Source organism: Pleurodeles waltl, chromosome 4_2, assembly GCF_031143425.1.
Source record: "Pleurodeles waltl isolate 20211129_DDA chromosome 4_2, aPleWal1.hap1.20221129, whole genome shotgun sequence".
Classification (NCBI taxonomy): Eukaryota; Metazoa; Chordata; class Amphibia; order Caudata; family Salamandridae; genus Pleurodeles; species Pleurodeles waltl.
Window position 1 is genome coordinate 370,301,333 of NC_090443.1, and position 19,047 is coordinate 370,320,379.

General features: G+C 46.1%; 1 protein-coding gene across 1 annotated transcript in view; it reads left to right on the forward strand.

The window, feature by feature from the left end:
• ABCD3 (ATP binding cassette subfamily D member 3) overlaps window positions 1-19,047 on the forward strand; it is a 217,195-nt gene that overhangs the window by 122,740 nt on the left and 75,408 nt on the right. Inside the window, exons 7-8 of the mRNA XM_069231477.1 lie at window positions 1,367-1,490; window positions 18,337-18,393. Coding sequence (XP_069087578.1) covers window positions 1,367-1,490; window positions 18,337-18,393 — 181 coding nt within the window. The remainder of the gene's footprint in view (window positions 1-1,366; window positions 1,491-18,336; window positions 18,394-19,047) is intronic.

Consider the following 19,047-nt stretch of genomic DNA (forward strand, 5'->3'; position numbering starts at 1 on the left):
GCTGTCCAGTGTGCATTATGACGTTTAAGAGTGTTTCTCAATGCCATAACATTTCCTTGACTTGTGAGCAAGCAGTTGGCTCTTTCTGCCAATCCACCTTATAAAGCGTTCTTCCTGGATGACGTTGTATTGAAGACTAGAGCTTCTTTTCTCCGTTTCATGTCAGGCAGATTGTCACCTTTCCGACATTCTTCGTCCCACCTCATCCCTTTATGGAGGAAGAGACCCTATGGCAATGCAAAAATGGACCATCTCTCAATGAATTGTTTTATGCCTAAAGATGCGCTACATAGCAGCTAAGAAGCAGCCTAGAGTAGGCTTACAGGCTCATTCCAAAAGGGTCAGAGCTGCTATCACTTTATTGGCATGTTGTGTGCCTGACCTGGACATTTGTCAGGTCGTTACATGGTTCTCAGGGCACACGTTCATGAACCACTACTGCCTCAACAGAAAGATCTGTTGAGATGGACAAATTGCCTGCTTGGTCTTGCAGGACGTTTTGATCTGAGCCAGTTGAGTGTTCCACCTCCTTGGGAGGTATGGCTGTAGTATGTATTTACAAGATGAGGAACTGGCGGATAGAAGTATCCATCAGAAGTACAAGTTACTTGCTTTCAGTAACTGTTTCTGGTGAAAGCTCCATGTAATCGCAGATTCCTCAGTGACCCAGCCCCTTACCCATTCTGTAAACTGGACTTTTTTTTTTTCTTTTTTTTTTTTAACCCCTCCTTTTAAAAATGTCCCAGTCTAGAGAGCTGCACACTGGTCTTGCCAATCGGCTGATGAGCTGTATGCCTGAGGACACAGAAAGGCTAAGAAAGCAACTGACGTCAGCGTGGCACTTATATGCAGCTCTGCATGTCACTTCCAGAACGGGACAGCGTTGCTACGAATTTGCACCTCGCCACCTACCGGCGCGTAAGATTACTGCTTTAAAGTTGATGATGCAGCCGGATACCTGGGAAATATTTTCAAGGTGAGGAATCAGTGGTTAAATATACTATCGACCAGAAAGATAGTTACCAAAGGTAAGTAACGTGTTCTATACTGCAGCCTTGTGGCATTAAAAAATGTGACTGGCTTGCCTGGGCTTCAGTTGTACAACTCAATAGATGAACATATTTCGGTCTTTGCCTAGAGCTTAGCGTGTCTTGATAATTACAGCAGAAATATGGTTACATAAAATGTCCCTTTCTGTTATCTTGTCCCTAACCTACCATGATTATGTCTTGCTGCTCTGCGCACAATTCTGTTTCCTTAAAATGTTCTTTTCCTTTTAACTGTTGGTAATGCATGTAGACTGAGAAGCTAGATTTGATGGTGTAAAATATTCACCGTCCTCGTTTGTTCCCTTCTCCCTTTTAAGATCTTTTACGTATTACAAAATGGGAAATTTAGACAACCGGATTGCCAATGCGGATCAGCTGCTTACGCAAGATGTGGAAAAGTTCTGCAACAGCGTAGTTGACGTGTACTCCAACCTTAGCAAGGTGAGTGAGGCTTTGTGACTGACAGTGCTGAACAGATTTACAGTTAGATTGTCGTGCGGTACCCCGCTGTGCTCGTCTGACTAACGTACAGATTTCATGTAATACAGTATCGTAACAGATACCCTTCTGCTTCTTTCTCGCATTGATTCAACAATTCTTCCCCTATTTAAGATGGCAGTGCTTTCGCACTTTGACCTCGCTCCGCCCTGTAATGTGGGAGAGCCCTTCTTTAACACTGAGTGAATGAACCCACGGGGTCTTTCAACCATCTTAGGAGGATTAGAGTCTTTTTCTGAGTTTGTGGATGCCCCTTGCACTGTTTTAAAAAATTAGGAAGAATTGGTGTTGAGTGTTAAAGGGACACGTCACGCAAAGCAGAACATGGTGCTTTAATTAATTAAGTGGATTTTGTTACATTTAGCAAACGATAAAAAGAGCGGTACGTTGGTAAATGGTTTATAAATAGAGGAAACAGTTCACAAGAGTGTAATCTTGGTGACTGTAGTTTTTAAACCAAGTAACCAGAAGAATGTTGGAAGCAGAACAGTGAGAGGCATAATCTATTCACACAGCCAAAGCAGTAAAACAAAGGGGCACGTTGTTCTTTAGATTTGTTAATGGGGAAATATAGTGCAAGTTTGTAATTCTCAGAAAGTGGTAGGGCATAAATACATGTGCGTGAGAATGTCTTGGAAAAGCTTAAGGTATTAGCACATATTCTTCTAATACTTTGTTTAAAAGTGTAACAGTAGCTTGTTTAATTTAGCACACTGTTTTACTTTATAAAGATGCTAATCTAAACAACGTGGTGCAGTAATTCCAGGTAGATCGAAAAGTGCTTTTTGACGAGACACTTAGGCCCATATTTATGGGAAAGTGGCATAGTTGCTGCATTGCTTTGCATTACTGGGAAAGTGCAGGCTTTGCACCCTTTTTAAGGCATATGGTGCAGGATGGTTTTTATGCAAGAAGGGGCACTTTCCTGCATAAAAACAATCCTTTTAGGCGTATTACTCTATCTGTGCGCTGTAGAAAGCAGCACACATAAAAGAGGAAGTAACAAGGAGAAATACCAGATTTTAAAAATTTGGAAATGGGCTTAAAACCATGGGAGTTGCGTGGAAACACCCACTCATTGCCCATGGAACTCCTCCTGCATTGCATTACTTCATATATTTGCAACCACTCAAAGTCACGGAAAGTGGTTTTGTGTGGCTTCACAAATATGACTCTGAGCTTTGCATCACGTATGTACCATGATGTGTGGTGCAAGCATTGCGCAAACCTCTCAGAAATATCCCCCTTACTGCCCTTCTTGTGGGTCCCTAAACTTACTTATGCCCTCCTTATTCCCACTTCAGAAACTGCATAGTGTAAAATGTGTGTTCGTCAAATTAATGTGTGTGCAATGTTGACTTGTACTTAAACTCTTGATCCTCCTAGTCTTCAACACTCAGCCATATGTAACTACCTAGCTGATCTTGGCCTTCCTGGCTTACCATGTGCAGCATTTCTCAGTATGCTTCGACGGTTTAATTAATAGATATTGATATAAATACTGAGGATTGTTGACATATATAATACTTGTAGTATTTGTTTAATAATTTCCCCCTTAATAGCTGAGAACCCTGCTGTTCCAGCAGTGGTGGGAAGATCTGTGAAAACGTGGTGAAAAGGGATGCTGCCTTTGAAAGTTTCAGTGAGGACTATATGCCTTGTGGTGGTCCATTTCTCTCGATGGCAGTTCCCTTAGCTGTTTTCTCTTCACCAGCCACTTTGCATCTGTTTCATGAGGGCTTCATGTTGTCATGCGTAAGCAAGATGACAGAGAATTCGCTATTGTTCTGTTATTGATTTGCATGTTTGTTGGACCTTAACCCTCCCCACATTACCTTCTGACCTGCTAACATGACACATTGTCCCAGCCCTGGACTCTTGCCTCCTCACCCAACCTCTCCTCCATTCTCAACCATTCGGTGTTTAAAGTTCTGCAGCACCCAAGTTTGTCTCCTTTGTGTGCTTTTGCACTGTTTCTGGGGTTTTCCGCTTGGCTAGTGTGCCAGCAGTGGATCTGTAGAAAGCAGTCAACTTTGCAAAGAACGTGACTTCATAACTCTGTTCAGCAGCACTTGCTCTTTTTGTAATCCAGACACTCCAAGGAATAATACTGAATGAATGAATGAATTCATTTTATTCAAGTTCGATTACTTAAAATCATTACATATCAACAACAAAGTGCAGCAGTTTCCTATGTGCAATGGTATGAAATAATAGAAATTATATTTAAAAAAATGCAAACGGCAATACTTAAAAAAATAAATAAATAAAAAATAAATAAAAGCGATGTTTGTAAACAACATTAAAATTATTAAGAGAAAGAGCATTGTGGGTATTGCCTCTTCCAGTCTTACATCTAGTTTGCTCTGAACAAAAAAGTCCACAGGGATAGTGCAAAAGGTAAGAGTGCAGAGTGCTTCTATTGCAACATGTGTGTCTGCAAGGGCTAGACTAACTTTGCTTGCATCCCTTAAGATGTTCAACATATGCAGGCTGTTTATCCCAGGGAGGGAAAGAAGAAAGTGCATGAGATGCACTGGAACTAGTCCGTTATCACCCTGTTGAAATGTTCACAACATTAAAATTCTTAAAAGATTGAGTGTCATGAGTATTGTCTCTTATCACCTTGTTGAGATGTTACGAAGTGCAGTTTGATTAGCGTCTCAATTTCTCCAACCTTGCTAGGGTCTTTGGTGTATTGACAGAGAAACATGGATCCGAGGCATTTCTACAAGATCTGATACCGGTGGCTAGGAAGAAGGAAACTAGCTATTGATGGCGGTCACTGGCAAGTTTGGGCAACAGCACAACAAGTGTAACCAGGATTCTCTGTGGTAGTTGCAAAGTCTGCAACAAATTGCCTCATCCTGCCACACCCAGGAGGGGTTAAAATCAGTAATTGATAGGGCAAGGAGCCTCATGGAATTGATTTTCCTGTGTATGTGGGCTGTGACTTTGTTAAAAATAGGGCTGAGCCTTCCCCGGTGTATTGCAGGTGTCCAGTGCCTCCAAGGTGGAGTTGTAACACAGCCTTTCGGTATCCCATCCAAATTAGGTTTTCGTGACCTGCACATTCACTGCTTTTTTTCCAGGCTGGGAACTGTATATCCTGGCAGTGTACGTTGTCAGCCTCAATTTGCAAGCAACTGATTGTCTCTGCTAGCTATACTTGGCATGGGGACTCCTCCGCCTCAAAGATTGATTTTAGTTGTGCTTTAAGTGTGTTCTCAGGGGCCCGCAGGGTCCTAATGTAACATTTTACTACATCCCCTTTGCAAATGAGGTCTGGTCTCCAGAGGCCCAGCTTCAGTTTCAGCCTTGCTCTTTTGGCTTGCCAGGGTGCATAGAAGATTGTTTTTATGCTGAGATTAATGTTCATGAGATGCATTTCCAGTGCACCAGGGAGGCTAAATGGCCATAGTTTAGAGCTGGAATCGGTTTTGCTCTCAATGCTTTTAGCATCGGTTACCCTGTTGAACTTAGAAGTGACAATTTATGGTTCAGATCTCTTTATTGGCATTTTAGGTATGATAAAATTATGAAGCAATTCTGCAGGCACACATTACTCTCCTGCAGTGTCTTTCGGGAATAAAAAAAAGGAAAGCCACAAACGAACAAACAACCATCCTCCACCATCTCCCACCCCTGAACCAGCAGAGTTAGAAAAGCAGGAGTGTTGTAGCACAACTTTTGTCAACCGTCATCTACCTCTGGGGACCCCGTAAAGCAATTATCAGTGGCAAGATCTGTGAGTCTTAAGTAGACGGAGGTACTTAGGGCAAGTGAGTTCCTGAAATTTGTCCGACAGTAGAACGATGTAGCGACAACACAGCTCGTATGAGTCCCCTGGTGTTTAGGGACCCTACTCGTACCCTAATGCACCAGAATGTTCTGCAGGGCTGTACCAAGAGTCCGTCCTGTCTCAGCCTCTCCAGGATTTGAGGAGGAAGTAAGCACATTAGGTAGCACTAGAACAGTGTAAGCAGAGAAATGGGATAGCTGTGTATGTAGGTGTGTGTCGATGTCATCTAGAATTGTTGTCCAGTAAGTAGTAAGTTTTGGGCAGTCCCACAGCAAGTGTAAGAGGGTCCTGGGGGATCCGCAGCCAAGCCAACAGTGAGCGCTTCACGTGTGGGTCTACCCTTGTGGAGGACCGATGTGAGGTACCAGTACGTAGCTATTTTGGTGCCGGTTTTCTGCTAGCCATGTTACAGGCTGTTAGTTGTGCCTGGTAGTATGTCGTCCCACTCTTGCTGCATCATCTGTCGGCCAAGTTCCAGTCCCCAACGCCTCTGCCCTGCTGATTTAACCTGCGGAGCGGTCTGCCTCAGAAGGCCATACAATTCAGTAACCAGGTGTTTGTCTGATGTTTTTGTCGCCAACAATTTCTCAAACTGAGTGAGGGAACTTTGCGCTCCAGACGAACCATTGGCTGAGTCACCCAGTGTCTGATTTGGAAGTATCTGAGCCTTTCTGTTTCAGGAAGATCGTAGTAAGCAAGGAGTTTGAGCAAAGTTCAGGGGGCCATTCTCGTTAAATACATGACAAACAGATCTACACCGGACTCTCTAGAATTGTTGAAACGCTGCGTGAACAAGGCTGGGAGCGAAGTCTGCGTTGCCGTTAGTCGGTGTCAGCGGAGATGTAAATAAGGTCAAGGCTCTCCGTTCACTCCCTGGTCACAGTTTAGTAACTGGGGATAAGTAGAGGCTCTGTAGTCAGACTGCCTTATATAAAAAAGGGACATTCCACAGATGCAGCCCCACAACTACCTGATCCATGAAAAGCCATTGCTTTTCAGATTCCCCTCTAGACCCTTCAGCCAGGAACTGGAGTTGGGCCACCTGGTAGTAATGTAGAAGGTTCGGTATGCTGAGGCCCTCTTGTCTCAGGGATCTGTAGGTCTGTTACTTCTTGTATCCACAGGTGATTTCCAGCCGAAGTGAAGCAGTTGATATCCCGTTGAAGGGCTTGAATGGAGCTGGCGGGGTTCCACCGAGAAAGCATGGAACAAAACCAACTTGTTCAGGGAGGCTATGCGCCCAAGCCAAGAGAGGCGGTGTGGTCACCACCGACGCAGATCAGTTTTAATTTGACGATGAAGGGATTCGTTGCTCAGGATTGCAGTCGCTTTGACTGTGGGGCCCATCTAGAGTCACCGTCCATTGAATCGAATGTTGTTGAGCAATTGCTGTGTCCTTGGTTGGGGGACAGTGATAGATTGAGTGCCTGGGATTAATGAATGTTAACACGGAATCCAGACGCTTGTACAAAGGCCTCTAGTTCTACCAAAAAGGCTGGGAGTGACGTGATCATTTCGTCTAGAGCCACTATTATGTTATCTGCATATAACCTAATAGTGTGGTCCTCCCCCCAAAAAGATATCCCTTTATTGGGATTGCAAATAAAGGGCAAACTGCAGGGGTGAGAGTGGGCACCCTTGTCTTGTGCCCCTGCAGATGGGGAATGGGTTTGAGGCTTGCCATTTACTCTAACTAATGTAGGCAGTAAGCTGTAGTTACTAAGGGCCATATGTACGAAAGCTTTTTCCATAGACACAGAATAGGTAAAATCCTTTGGTACATCTGGCCCTAAGAACCCACATGCAGAATCTCTCAACGAAGCCAAAATGATTGAGAGTGGCTTCTAGGTAGGGTCAGTAGAACTCGTCGAATTCCTTCTCAGCATTTATGGCCAGGAGCATTCACTCCTGATTAGAACCCCGGGCCTTATCGATCAGGTATATGAGGTGTTTCATATTGTTGCTTGAGTGATTCTGTGGCACAAATCCGGCATGATCCGTGGCGAGAAGGCCCAGCATAAGAGGGGTTAAGACGGACGGCTAGCATACTGGTAAATAATTTATTATCTTTGATTAGGAGGAATATAGGGAGGTAGGAAGCACACTGTCTATCTTTCCCGGGCTTTGATATGACCACAGTGGCTGCCTCCAGCATGGAAGGAGCTACTGTATCTGGACCCTGGATAGAATTGAAAAGTTGAGTTAATATAGGAGTTTACGCGATACAGAAGGATTTGTAGAAAAGGGCGGGAAAGCCATCTGGCCCTAGAGATTTAAGGAGCTTCTGTCAGGCAATTGTGGAAAAAATTCCTCGATCCAGATTGCCTGATTTAAGGTAGCTGCCTGATCATGTGTAAGCCGCAAGGTGTGAGCCTCATGGAGATATAGGTCCATCATCCGCTATTAGGAATTGGACGCTTGTTGCCTGTCGTTTTTCCCTCAGTGTATTAGCCAAAAGGTCACCACATTTATCACCTCCAATGTACAAAGAGTGATGAAGTCTGAGAGCGACTTAATCTGCTCTGTCCAGGTTCATCAGTTGCTTGTTCGGCACTTCCAGCAGGCGCCAGGTTCTCTGTGCCCTCCGTACAGTGGTGCATGCGTTCGAGTTACCGTACTTGCTGGCCCAGTTGCTCTTGTTTTTTCCTGGCAGAGTTTATTATCCACTGCAGATATCGCTATCTGCTCTCCTCTAATGACGACCTTCAGGGTGTCCCAGAGCATGGAAATGTAGACATCCGGTGTGTCATTGAGCTCCTGGAAGTTCACCAGTGCTCGGGTGATCGTAGGGACAACCACAGGCCAGTGCAAGAGGGTTTCACACATCCGCCATGGCTCAGAAGGGCTCTGTGCCAGAGGGAAGGCCATAGAAAGAGAGAGCAGTGTGTGATCCGACATTAAGTGGGTTTCTATTTCAGTATTCACAACCAGAGATTGGAGGTCTCTGGTGCGTAAGAAATAGTCTATACAGCCATACTAATTGTGGGTGTTGGGAGTCAAATGTGCAGTCCTTCGTTTGTGGGTAAGGGTCGTGCCAGATGTTTCTCAGCCCCATGTCCTATAACCAAAGTATGCCCTCTCAGGAAAACGCCCCAGCTTGTCCATATCGTTCTGTGGATTTGTCCCGTCCCTCCCCGTCCCCCGGACACCAGTCGGTCCCAGTTGGTCATGACATGACCTCTGCTACCACATAGCATATGAATCGCTCCTGTCTGTCGTTAGGGGCATAGTCACTAAGGTGAAGGTGCAGTTGTCTAAGGTCTCTGAGGGGGTTAGCAGCTGGCCCTTGATCTCAGCCAGCTTTGGGCCCACTTGACTACAAAATGAGCAGGACACTAGCATGGCCACCCCTATGGTTTTGGATGGAGTAGACGAAAATAACTGTTGCAGAGAGGTCCGGGAGCACTTTCTGTGCTAATCACTGGGGGCTGGATGAGCCTTCCAGAGGAGGCAGTGGTCTGCTTTAGTAAGATCATTAAGTCCCTTTACATTAAGAGTTATGATCTTTACAGTGTCCTGCATTACAGAGGCATACGAGAGAAGCTGTGGAATTCCTATGGTTGAGAGCCCTGGTCACCCAACAGGATTATCGGTCAGATGAAGCTACAGTCTGTGGGTTTCCCTCCAAACAACCAAAAAAGACATAACGCAGTAAGAACAACATAGTCCGTTAATGGGCGACCTTGATGAATCAACAGGGCCCACAGGAGTTCAGGTGGTCGGGTAAGTGTGGTGGCTCAAGAAGGCGGCAGCAGGGCCTTTCAGCGTTGTCTGTAGCTTTACCGCTTCTAGCGGTTCTGCCGTCTCCACGGTATGGACTGTGAAGCTAGCAGTGTGTGTGGAGAGCGTATGCAGTTAGTGGCCATGAAGAAGGTCCTCAAGGGCGAAGCTCCCATTGGCAAGGGGTCCTGCTGTAGCAGAGAGTTGCACTGTGTCTGCCTTAAAGCGGTGTCGCTGGGCCTGTGAACCTTGCCATGGTCCTGTAGGTCCGGTATGGGTGTCCACCCTTGCACCGCAAGCTTGCTGGCTGCAGTCCAACGGTGGTTGGGGGGCCACGCCTCCAAATAGGTTAATGTGTCAGGCCTACGTGTTAAGAGGAGGCCTCAGGGATGATGTGATCCATGCCGTAGATCGACCCTTGGCTGCATTTGACATGTAGGCTCAGTGAGGTCCTCCCAGTCTATTTACACCCTTCTAATATGAGGGTAAGGAAGTGGTAGGGCCACTGCTGTCGTGCCTTTCCAGGAGATGGGCAGCCAGGCCTATAGGGCCACACCTGGACGGGTTCTCCCAAGAGGGCAGTGGGGGGCGCTTCACAGGGATACCTATATTCCAGTGACTCAGGTCCTTTGGCAGGGGGAGCTCTCAAATGCTCCTCAGCAGCCTCAATCTCCGGTGGCCCTGCATATGCAGGTGGCTGTTACTCGTTGCCCGGTAGGGTGTAGAGGTCTTAGCCATCGGTGCAAGGGCCGCACCCAGTAGGCTAGTGTGTTACCTGGAATCCCGGCCTCTGGATCAGGGCAAGGCACTCCGCTGCTCGGGATCTCTCCGGTTGGTGGGTTGGGACAGAGCTCCTGCCCTCAGCGGGTCAGCAGGTCCATTGCTTGTAGACTGGAGTGTTGTGGTGACCAGCGGGTGCAGTGCTAGGCCTGTAATCAACTGTGCCGACATTTTACTTATATGGCCCACCTCACCTTGTTAGGCTGTCCTGCTTTCACCCCTCTGATGCAGCTCAAGGTCTCATAGAGAGGAGTGCCCCAGTGGCTCAGATTGCCCCAACGAAAGGCATTAAAGGCAGGTAGACAGGAGCAGAGAGAGACAGGAAAACATGTCCTAACTGTCCGCCATCTTGGCCACAACCCGCAGGCGCCAGTTATGCGTTTCAGCTGTTGATGTCTCCGGTGCCTTTGCTTCGAAGATGCTTTATGTAGACCGTGCGTTTGGCCTCTTCAGTGAACTGAACACCTAAATAGTTGTAGTTTACAGCTGTTGTTATTTGTAGGTCTCCGAGCTGCCAGTGTGCTTGTCGCTTATGATGGTATTTACCAAAGATGCCAATTTTGGTCTTTCCCTTGTTCATCTGAAGTTTGTTCACCTGATTGCACCTGGGGAGTGCGTTGAGGGCTCTTTGTAGAACCGGTTTTGATTGGTCCATGATCACGATGTTTGCTGCAGAATTGGGAGACGCACCCCTCCCAGCCTTGCTGTAATTAAACTAGCGCCTTTCATTGCTTTGCACAGGTCGCTGTGTAGAGATTGAAAAGAGGGGCCAACACACAGCCCTGTTTAAGTCCGTTGTTGGTTGGCACCTTTGCAGTTGCATATATGGGTCTGTTTTTATCCAGACCGAGGTCCCCTTGTAAAAGGATATTACTTCCTTAAGGAGCTTGGGAGGGATCCTCCATGTTGCCGGTGTCTTCCACAGGTTACTTTGATCCACCGTCAAAGGCTGCACTGTAGTCAACGAAGCAACAAAACAATGGAGGTTGCTTGCTCAGTGTGTCTAAGCGACAGGTACGCCACTTCTGTGATATTGTCTATCGTAGAACTTTTGGGCATAAAACCAGATTGAAATTAAGGGGATTTTTTTTTACTGTTGCCCAGGCTTCCGGCCCTTTCAATAGAATGTGTGCATAGGCTTTTGCTTCTAGATCTAAGAGGGCAATGAGCCAGTAATTTGCTGGGCTTGAGGGGGTCTCCCTTTTTGTAAATCGGGGAGAGAATTGACCCTCTAGTTGAGGTCAGATTCATAGCAGTAGTGAAGGCGTAGTTGTAAAGTGGCATGACAATACTGGCCCAAAAATCTTGTGATGATTTGAAGACAGTGGTGGGGGATACCATTTGGTCCAGGAGCATCATCGTTCCTCATTTTCTGGATGGTGCCTATAACTGAGGCCTTTGTGATGGGAGAAGCTTGATGAGCAAGGTGGTCTGGGGCAGGAGATGGCTGGAAGAATGTTGTTTCTTTTGCCTGGTTGTCTTTTTTTATAGGAGCTTGAGATAAGTGATCCACTCACTGACCGCCATGCCATTCTCCTTAGTCTGGGCGAAGTTGCTGAGGCTGTTTGTAACTTCAAGAAACAAGAATGATTCTTCTCTTTTAGGAGGTTGAAGATCTTCAACCATTCCACTTTGTTTTGGGTTTTTTGGGACATTTTTTGTAAGCTGCTATGAATGCTGAAATCATTTGTCCGCAGTAGTTTTTTTGCCTCTTCCTTTGGCCGATAGGGCCCTTCAGAGATTGCGTTTGCTTATGACCAGTTCCTTTGTTCTAGTCAGAGGGGCTGTTACTTGAGTGGAGAGATTATTTCTCGAAGGGAACCTCAGTCCACTCCCAAGAGTTGTTCGAAGATCTGCAACAAGTTCCTCCTAGTGCCCCAGAGGTATAAGTGTGATGGGTGGTGTAGGAAGCTGGCTCTGTATATACTATATCAAAATGAGATATAGCGTTCACAGATTCCAGGGATTCCCCAGAGGCTAAACAGAGACTTAAGTAGATAATACTAATGCTCTCTTTTGTGGTAGTGTGGTCAAGCAATTAGGCTTATCAGAGGGTAGTGCAAAGCATTTGTTGTACACACACAGTTAAGAAATGAGACACACACTCAGTGTAACTCAAGACCAACTGTTTTTATATAGCAAAAAAAAATATTTTGTTATTTTATTACTCGAACCACAAGAACTTTGTTGCAGGTAAGTACAGTTGTGAGTAGGTATCAATCATATGTATCAAATGTACTTTGGTTTTAGCAGATAAAGCAATTTACAAGTAACCATTTCAAAAGTTGACAGTGCAGTTTTCCATAGGAGTCCATAGAGTCCTTGGTGGATGGGGGGGGGGGGGAGGGGGAGCATTAGTACAGTTAACAGGTAAGTACACAACTTAAGATTTCAGTCTTTGGAGGTTAGGCTGTCCATAGGTCGAAGTTTAGATTGAGTCACAAAAGATGCTGGAGGCTGGGTCCAGGGGGTTGGTTCAGAGAAACCAAAGGCCGGACAGGCAGAAGAGGCGCCTGCTGGACGTTACTGGACTGTCGAACGGATTCCCTAGACCAGGGGGCTGCGGGTGCAGGGGTCTCCTTGGAAGTTGGGTATCTTCGTCGGATCAGGTCACGGTCAGGGGGAGCCTCTGGATTCAGGCTGCAGGTGTTGTTGTGTTGGCCGGGGGGGAGGGTCAACCCAGGGTGGACTTAAGGTCGGAATCGCCTGGGGACCTCCTCTGGACTGGTGGGCCACCTGGACTCAGGTCGTGGGTGTCCGGGGCGGTTCTGTAGTCCTTTGAGTGATTTCCTTTGGACAGGGCCAATGTCCTCTTGAGTTCTTGGTCCTCTGCTGGACAGGCAGTTCTCTGGGGGTTTCTTCTTCTTGAGGTCGCCAGGAATCTTGTGAGCTAGGTTCAGCGGCTGCCCTTAAATCCTAGATTTAGGGGTGCTACAGGGGTCAGAGGGCAGTAACCAATGGCTACTGTCCCTGAGGATGGCTACATTCTTCCTGTGCCCACTCGCTTTGGGAAGGGACACACATTCATAACCCTGTTGGTCCCTGTCCTCCAATCCAAGATGGAGGATTCTGCAGGGAGGGGCTCACTTCAGCTCTGGACACCTTAGGGTTGGTCCTAGCTTGACTGGTCACACCTCCCTCTTCTACTTAATTTTCCTGCCGAATTCGCAGCCAAAAGTGTGGCTTCGTCCGGGGGCAGGTATCTACACTTGCTGGAGTGCCCCGTGGCACTGTAACAGGAGGCTGGAGCCTTTGAGGCTCAATGCCAAATAATGCATTTCCTGTAGGCGGGAGGTGTGAGGCACCTACACCCAGGGCAGGCGTTGTTTCTGACTCCAGAGAGCACAGAGTCCCTCACCCCATGGGGTCAGAAACTTGTCTTTTAGTGGCAGACTGGCACTGACTGGTCAGCCTTACACTAAAGAGTTGGTTAAAGTACTGGGGACATCTCTAAGATGCCCCCTGGGTGCATTGTACAACAAATCCAACACTGGCATCAGTGATGTAGGAAAGTACCCTCTTTTTAGCATGGTTACCCCCACTTTTTTCCTGCTGTCAATATTGTTTTGCCCAACATTGCTCCTACTAGTCTTCTGGGGTTTTCCGAGCAGCCCGCAATGCTGCCACCCCTCAGACAGGGTTCTGCCCTCCTGATGCTTGACCAGCTCAGGCAGAGGAAGGCAGAAGAAAGGATTCACTTTGGGGGAGGGGGTAACATCCTCTCCCTTGGAAATAGGTGTTACATGGCTTGGGAGGGGTGGCCTTCCCAAGCCACTGGTATGTTTTGAAGGGCACATTTGGTGCCCTTCTTGCACAAACCGATTTGCACCAGTCCAGGGACCCTGGGTCCCTGCTCTGGCGTGAAGCTGGACAATGGAAAGGGGAGTGACCACTCCCCTGTCCATCACCACCCCTAGGGTGGTCACCAGAGCTCCTCCAGGTGGCCTCTTGATTCTGCTATCTTGAATCCAATGTGGGCAGAGGCCCCTGGGAGCATCTGAGTGGCCAGGTCAGGCAGGTGATATCACATCCCCCTCCTGGTAGGTGTTTCCCCTGCTACATGACCAATCCCGCTTCCTGGGCTATTTAGGGTCTCCCTCTTGGGTGGGTCCTCAGATTCAACATGCAGGATTCCAGCAGGACTCCTCTGCATCATTAACTTAATCTTCTGGCCACTGGGACTGCAACTGGCCCCTCCAGAAACCGACGATCTGCAACTCCAGCGATGACTCCGCTTTGCAACATTGTTTCTCTGGCTTCTTCCAGCAACTGCAACATTTCACTAGCTGTGCATCCTCCGAGGGTGACGAGTCTTCAGCCTGAACAAGAAGTAAGAAGGAATCTCCCTTGAAGTGAAGGAGTTGCTCCCCTGTTTGCGCAGGTACCAACTGTAGCGTGACTGGCTGCGTGTTTCCTCTCTTCTCCGGAACTGCATGGATCCTGCATCACAGGTGGTGGTCTGGAGTGGTCCCCTTGGTCCTTTCTACCAGCTGTCCAACTTGGGAGACAGTAAGCTCTTGCCTCTCCTTGCAGGACAGTACCCCTGTGCACTGCACTTCTTGCAGCTACCAAGGCTTGTTTGTTCCTCCTCCAAGGGCTGTTCGGGCTCCATGTAGCCCTGGCTGCCAGTACTGCTTCCTGCAAAGGACAGCTTCCTGCCTGCTGCTTCAGCGACATGGGAGTCTGCTTCAGGTGTGCTGAGTGAGCTTCACTGCGACTACTGTGCCTTCGGCCCATGGGTCGCCTTTGGGGGCTGCCTCCTCTTCTTGTGACTCTCCACGCTGCTGAGGGTCACCTCAAACTCCTCTCCCTGGGTCGAGTCCCCTGGCCCTTGCTGGTCCTCTTCAGCCTTCACCTTCTTCTCCAATGCTTGCATTTGCCAAGGCTTTTTGGTGGTTTTCCAGCACCACTGACCAACTGCATCATGACCACTGACGTGGGAGATCACTTGCATTACTTCTGGAACTTCTCTTCTGCTCCTGTGCTGCACTGCTGACTTTCTTCATCGACTGACGACCTGGTCCTGCAGCCACAGAAGGGTGGCTAGTGGTTCCTGCCACAACTGGAAACTCCAACTCGAACTGGACTTGGCCCCCCTTCCTTTGCAGGTCCCCTTTTGTCAGGATCCACCTTTGGTTTCCTCCAGTCTTGTCTGGGTCTTGCACAGTCTTTTTCCAAAGTCCTTCTGTTGGTTTTGGAGAAAACCAGGTACTTACTTACTTCTCTCCTGGTTGCTGGGGGGCACTCTGGTACTCACCTCTTGGGGTTCATAGTTTCTCCAGCCCCCCTTTACTGATTCTACTTCCTTGGGTGGGGTACTGTCTTTCACATTCCACTTTTTTAGTTTATGGTTTGGCCCTCTCCTGGGGCCCTCACTGTTCGCTATTGCCTTTACCATTGCCTATTATTTCCTAATCTATTTCCTGTTTACTAATGTATATATAATATTTACATACCCCCAGTTGGGGTATTGCCTATACAATATTTTAGTATTTGTGTTACCATAGTAAAGTAACTTTATTTTTGTAACACTGTGTGGTTCTTTAGTGTGTAAGTGCTTTGTGACTATAGTGGTATTGCATAAGCTTTGCATGAATCCTATATAACAGTTGTTCCCAACCTGTGGTCCGCGGACCCGTAGGGGTCCGTGACACATTCCCAGGGGGTCCGCAGGCCTGAGCTGGCAGGAAGACACCTCTCCAGCTGGGGCCTCCCAGAAACACGAGCGTGTTTTTCTATTAATTACTTTATTTATTCAACAGTTTAAAAAGCACTTCAAATTCATCCACCAACTTTCACGCAAAAAATCAAAATGTCAAGAGAACTCATATGATTAATGTTCCTGCAGGAGAGAGATGGGAGGTTTGACTAGCGATAGTTCTGACTCATCTAAGGTAGCGCAGAGGGTTAACATACCTGCTGCAAAGAACGTACATTATGCAAAGAACAATATTTTATGTGCACAGCACAGTGGGTTACTGCTTTTGTGACAGATTATTTTGTCACTGTGCATTTCATAAATTACAATTGTAATGTAGCACAGAGAGCTATGAACTGCGGTCAAAGAGCTGCATGCAACCCGCCTGGCAGAAATTAGCAATTTGTGTTAAAAAATGTTTGCTTGCATAGGCATACATTCTTATCATTAAAGTCCACGCTAACCACAGTGTTGTTCTGAATCCCGAGTTTGCACATCTCCAAACCAAGCACGCTTACAAAATGCCTACCAGTATAGATGACATGTGAATACTATACTTTGTAGTCCACTGTAAAGCGCTCCGACACCCTACAGTGGTATGAGAGGTGCTATTAAACAAATGAATTACATGTGACAGACTTCCTTTCCCCACCACATATATATGTGAAAAAGCTTCTCAGATCTTATGTACCTAAAAATAGAAACAAATGGCTTGGGAAATGTAGAATCTGACCAGAGGATTCTGCTTCCCTACATAAAACCAAACATTGAAAAGTTAGTCATCGAGATGCAGTATCGACCTTCCCATTAAAATCTTTTGATTTTTGTGCATATTTTCAAAATATAATAATTATATTTTTAGTAATTTAAGTATTTGTTTGGTGGGTTCTTGTTTGTGTATTTTTTTTGCAAATTACTGTTTTAATTCTTGAAATTTAAATTGTAAAAATTGCTTGGGGGTCCCTGGCTTTCAACAGTGATTCAGTGGGGGTCCTCGGGAGGCAAAAGGTTGGGAACCACTGCTATATAAGTCTTGGCTGCTCATCCACAGCTACTTCTAGACAGCGCTGGCTTCCTAGACACTGCCTACACTTCACTAATCGGGGATACCTGGACCTGGTATAAAGTGATAACACGATAGGTGCTACCCACACACCAGGCCAGCTTCCTACAGGAGTGGGTTTATTGGGCTGAGAAGTTTGATACCAAACTTCCCAGCCTTCAGTGAAGCCATCATTGAGGTGTGGAGTTCGTAGGGACAAACTCCCAGCCTATGTACTTAATATGCCACACTGCACTTACAATGTCTAAGAATTGACTTAGACACTGTGTGGGCAAATTGCTCATGCAGCTCTGCCCTCACCTGTGGTATTGTGTACCCTACCTTAGGGATTTAAGGCCTGCTAGATAAGTGACTCATCTATGCCACAGGCAGTGGTCGGTGGGCATGGCATCCTGAGAGGGATTCTATATTGTCCTTACCTATTTCTCCCCACCAGTACACACAATCTGCAATAGCAGTATGCATGTGCTTGGTGACGGGTCCCTTAGGGTGTCACAATACATGCTGCAGCCCTTAGGGACCCTCCCTGGTCACAAAACCCTTGATACCACAGGTACCTTTTACAAGGGACTTAGTTGTGTGCCAGGGGTGTGCCAATTGTCGGAACAATGGTACAGTTTAGGGAAATAACACTGGTGCCAGGGCCTGGTTAGCAGGATCCCACCACACTTTCAGTCAAGTCAGCTTCGGTATCAGGCAAAAAGTGGGGGAGGAACCATGCCAAAAGGGGCACTTTCCTACAGGTGGTTTAGCATCTGACTTTTTTTGTTCTTCAAACGATAGGTTTTTCGCCGAGGTTCACTGTCAAATTAATTCTGGGAAGGCCCTTAAGGCGTTCTTCCCCATTTGGTTCCCCAGGTGACAGTAATTCTGGTGGGGCCTTGGGATCTAGTTGCACACTGAATAAAACATACAGCTAGGAAGCACATTAAACTAACCCTAGTAGTTTAAGCCAAGGTTCTAAACTTTATGTAATCTAAACAAAAAAATGTTAAGTTCCGATCTCTGATAAGTTTGCTGTGGGTGAAGCACATTCATTGCAGACAAATTACACTCTTCTCGCAATATCCATTGTATGCAGGGCTGCCTAATGACGTCAAGGACTCCCCCTCAACATGTGTCTTACCATGGATTGCAAAAAACAAATGTGAAGTGGTCTCATAATAACTAGTGGGTTGCTACTTAGCAGAGGACCTCAGTGGATACAGTGTGTTTCCTCCTGGACTAACTCGATCTGATAGATGTCTTCGGAGTGCCCGTGAAAGTGCTGTGAATGCTTTGAAAGTGCTTCCTCCTACCACTTATCGGTTTATTATATCTGCGTTCTTTAAGTTAGCATGGTGCTTCATTAAAATTGATTAGCGAGATTTGGTGCCATAATTACGAATCTCTATTCTAGTCCAAAGTGCTACACAGCAGTTAATTCTCATTGGCAAGAAGGCCATCCAATGTTTTTAAAAAGTACAGCGATTAAAGCATTCTATATTTTGTAACAAGTGACAATATACTTCATAAATTGAGTTCAGCCAATTCATACGTCGATTCTGGAAAATTACACTTAAGTCTCGGTCAGCAGAGTTTTTGTATGTTATGTTGTGCACTGTCGCTACAATATTTTATTTGCTGTTGAGTGTGTAAACGAGATTATATTTGTCAATTCCAGTGTTATCTTCCGGGGACAGTTCCAGCTCTCCCTCTCTTACACCTGTTACCTTTTTTGTTACAGCCATTCCTGGATATAGTTCTCTACATATTCAAGCTAACAAGTGCAATAGGAGCTCAGGTACGGTATTTAAATTACAAACACTTAAAGGCATTGCATTGAAAAAGAAAGCTTCTAAATGGTTCGATGTTTAAAATGTGCCTGGGTGCCCTTGGTAACAAAATGGTATTTTTGAAACACATGCTTTTTAGTAGAGACCACAAACTGCTGACATTTTTTCACAATATTTTCTCTTGATTATTTTTCTGATGAGATGGGTAGGATTATGGAGAGCACAATTAATAAGCGAAGTATCTGTAAAACTCCAGAACCCAAAAGAAGTCCTGCGTCCGTACATCTGTCAGCCAGTCAGTTTCCAGTCTCTGGTATCTGTAAAATTGTGTATTTGCACTTCCTATCGCACAAGATCTTAGCTTCAATAGATTCAGAGCACATAATCAATTCCAAATGAACCATCCAGAAACCAGAAGCTGATAAATTAAATGTGTGTATTATATTGTCGCTGTAGGGTTGCATAGAATCTCCCTTTGCAAATTGAATATTTAACTTTTTCAGTATCTTTAAAAATATTGGACCAGTTACTCTCCACTTTCCAATTGCTAAATTTGCAGATGTTTCATGCAAAGTAAAATTTGGTGACCAGCAGTGTGTGTGTTCCTAATGTTCGTGAAGGAAAAATGCTCTATTTCATTATGAGTTTCCATATGGAAAAGT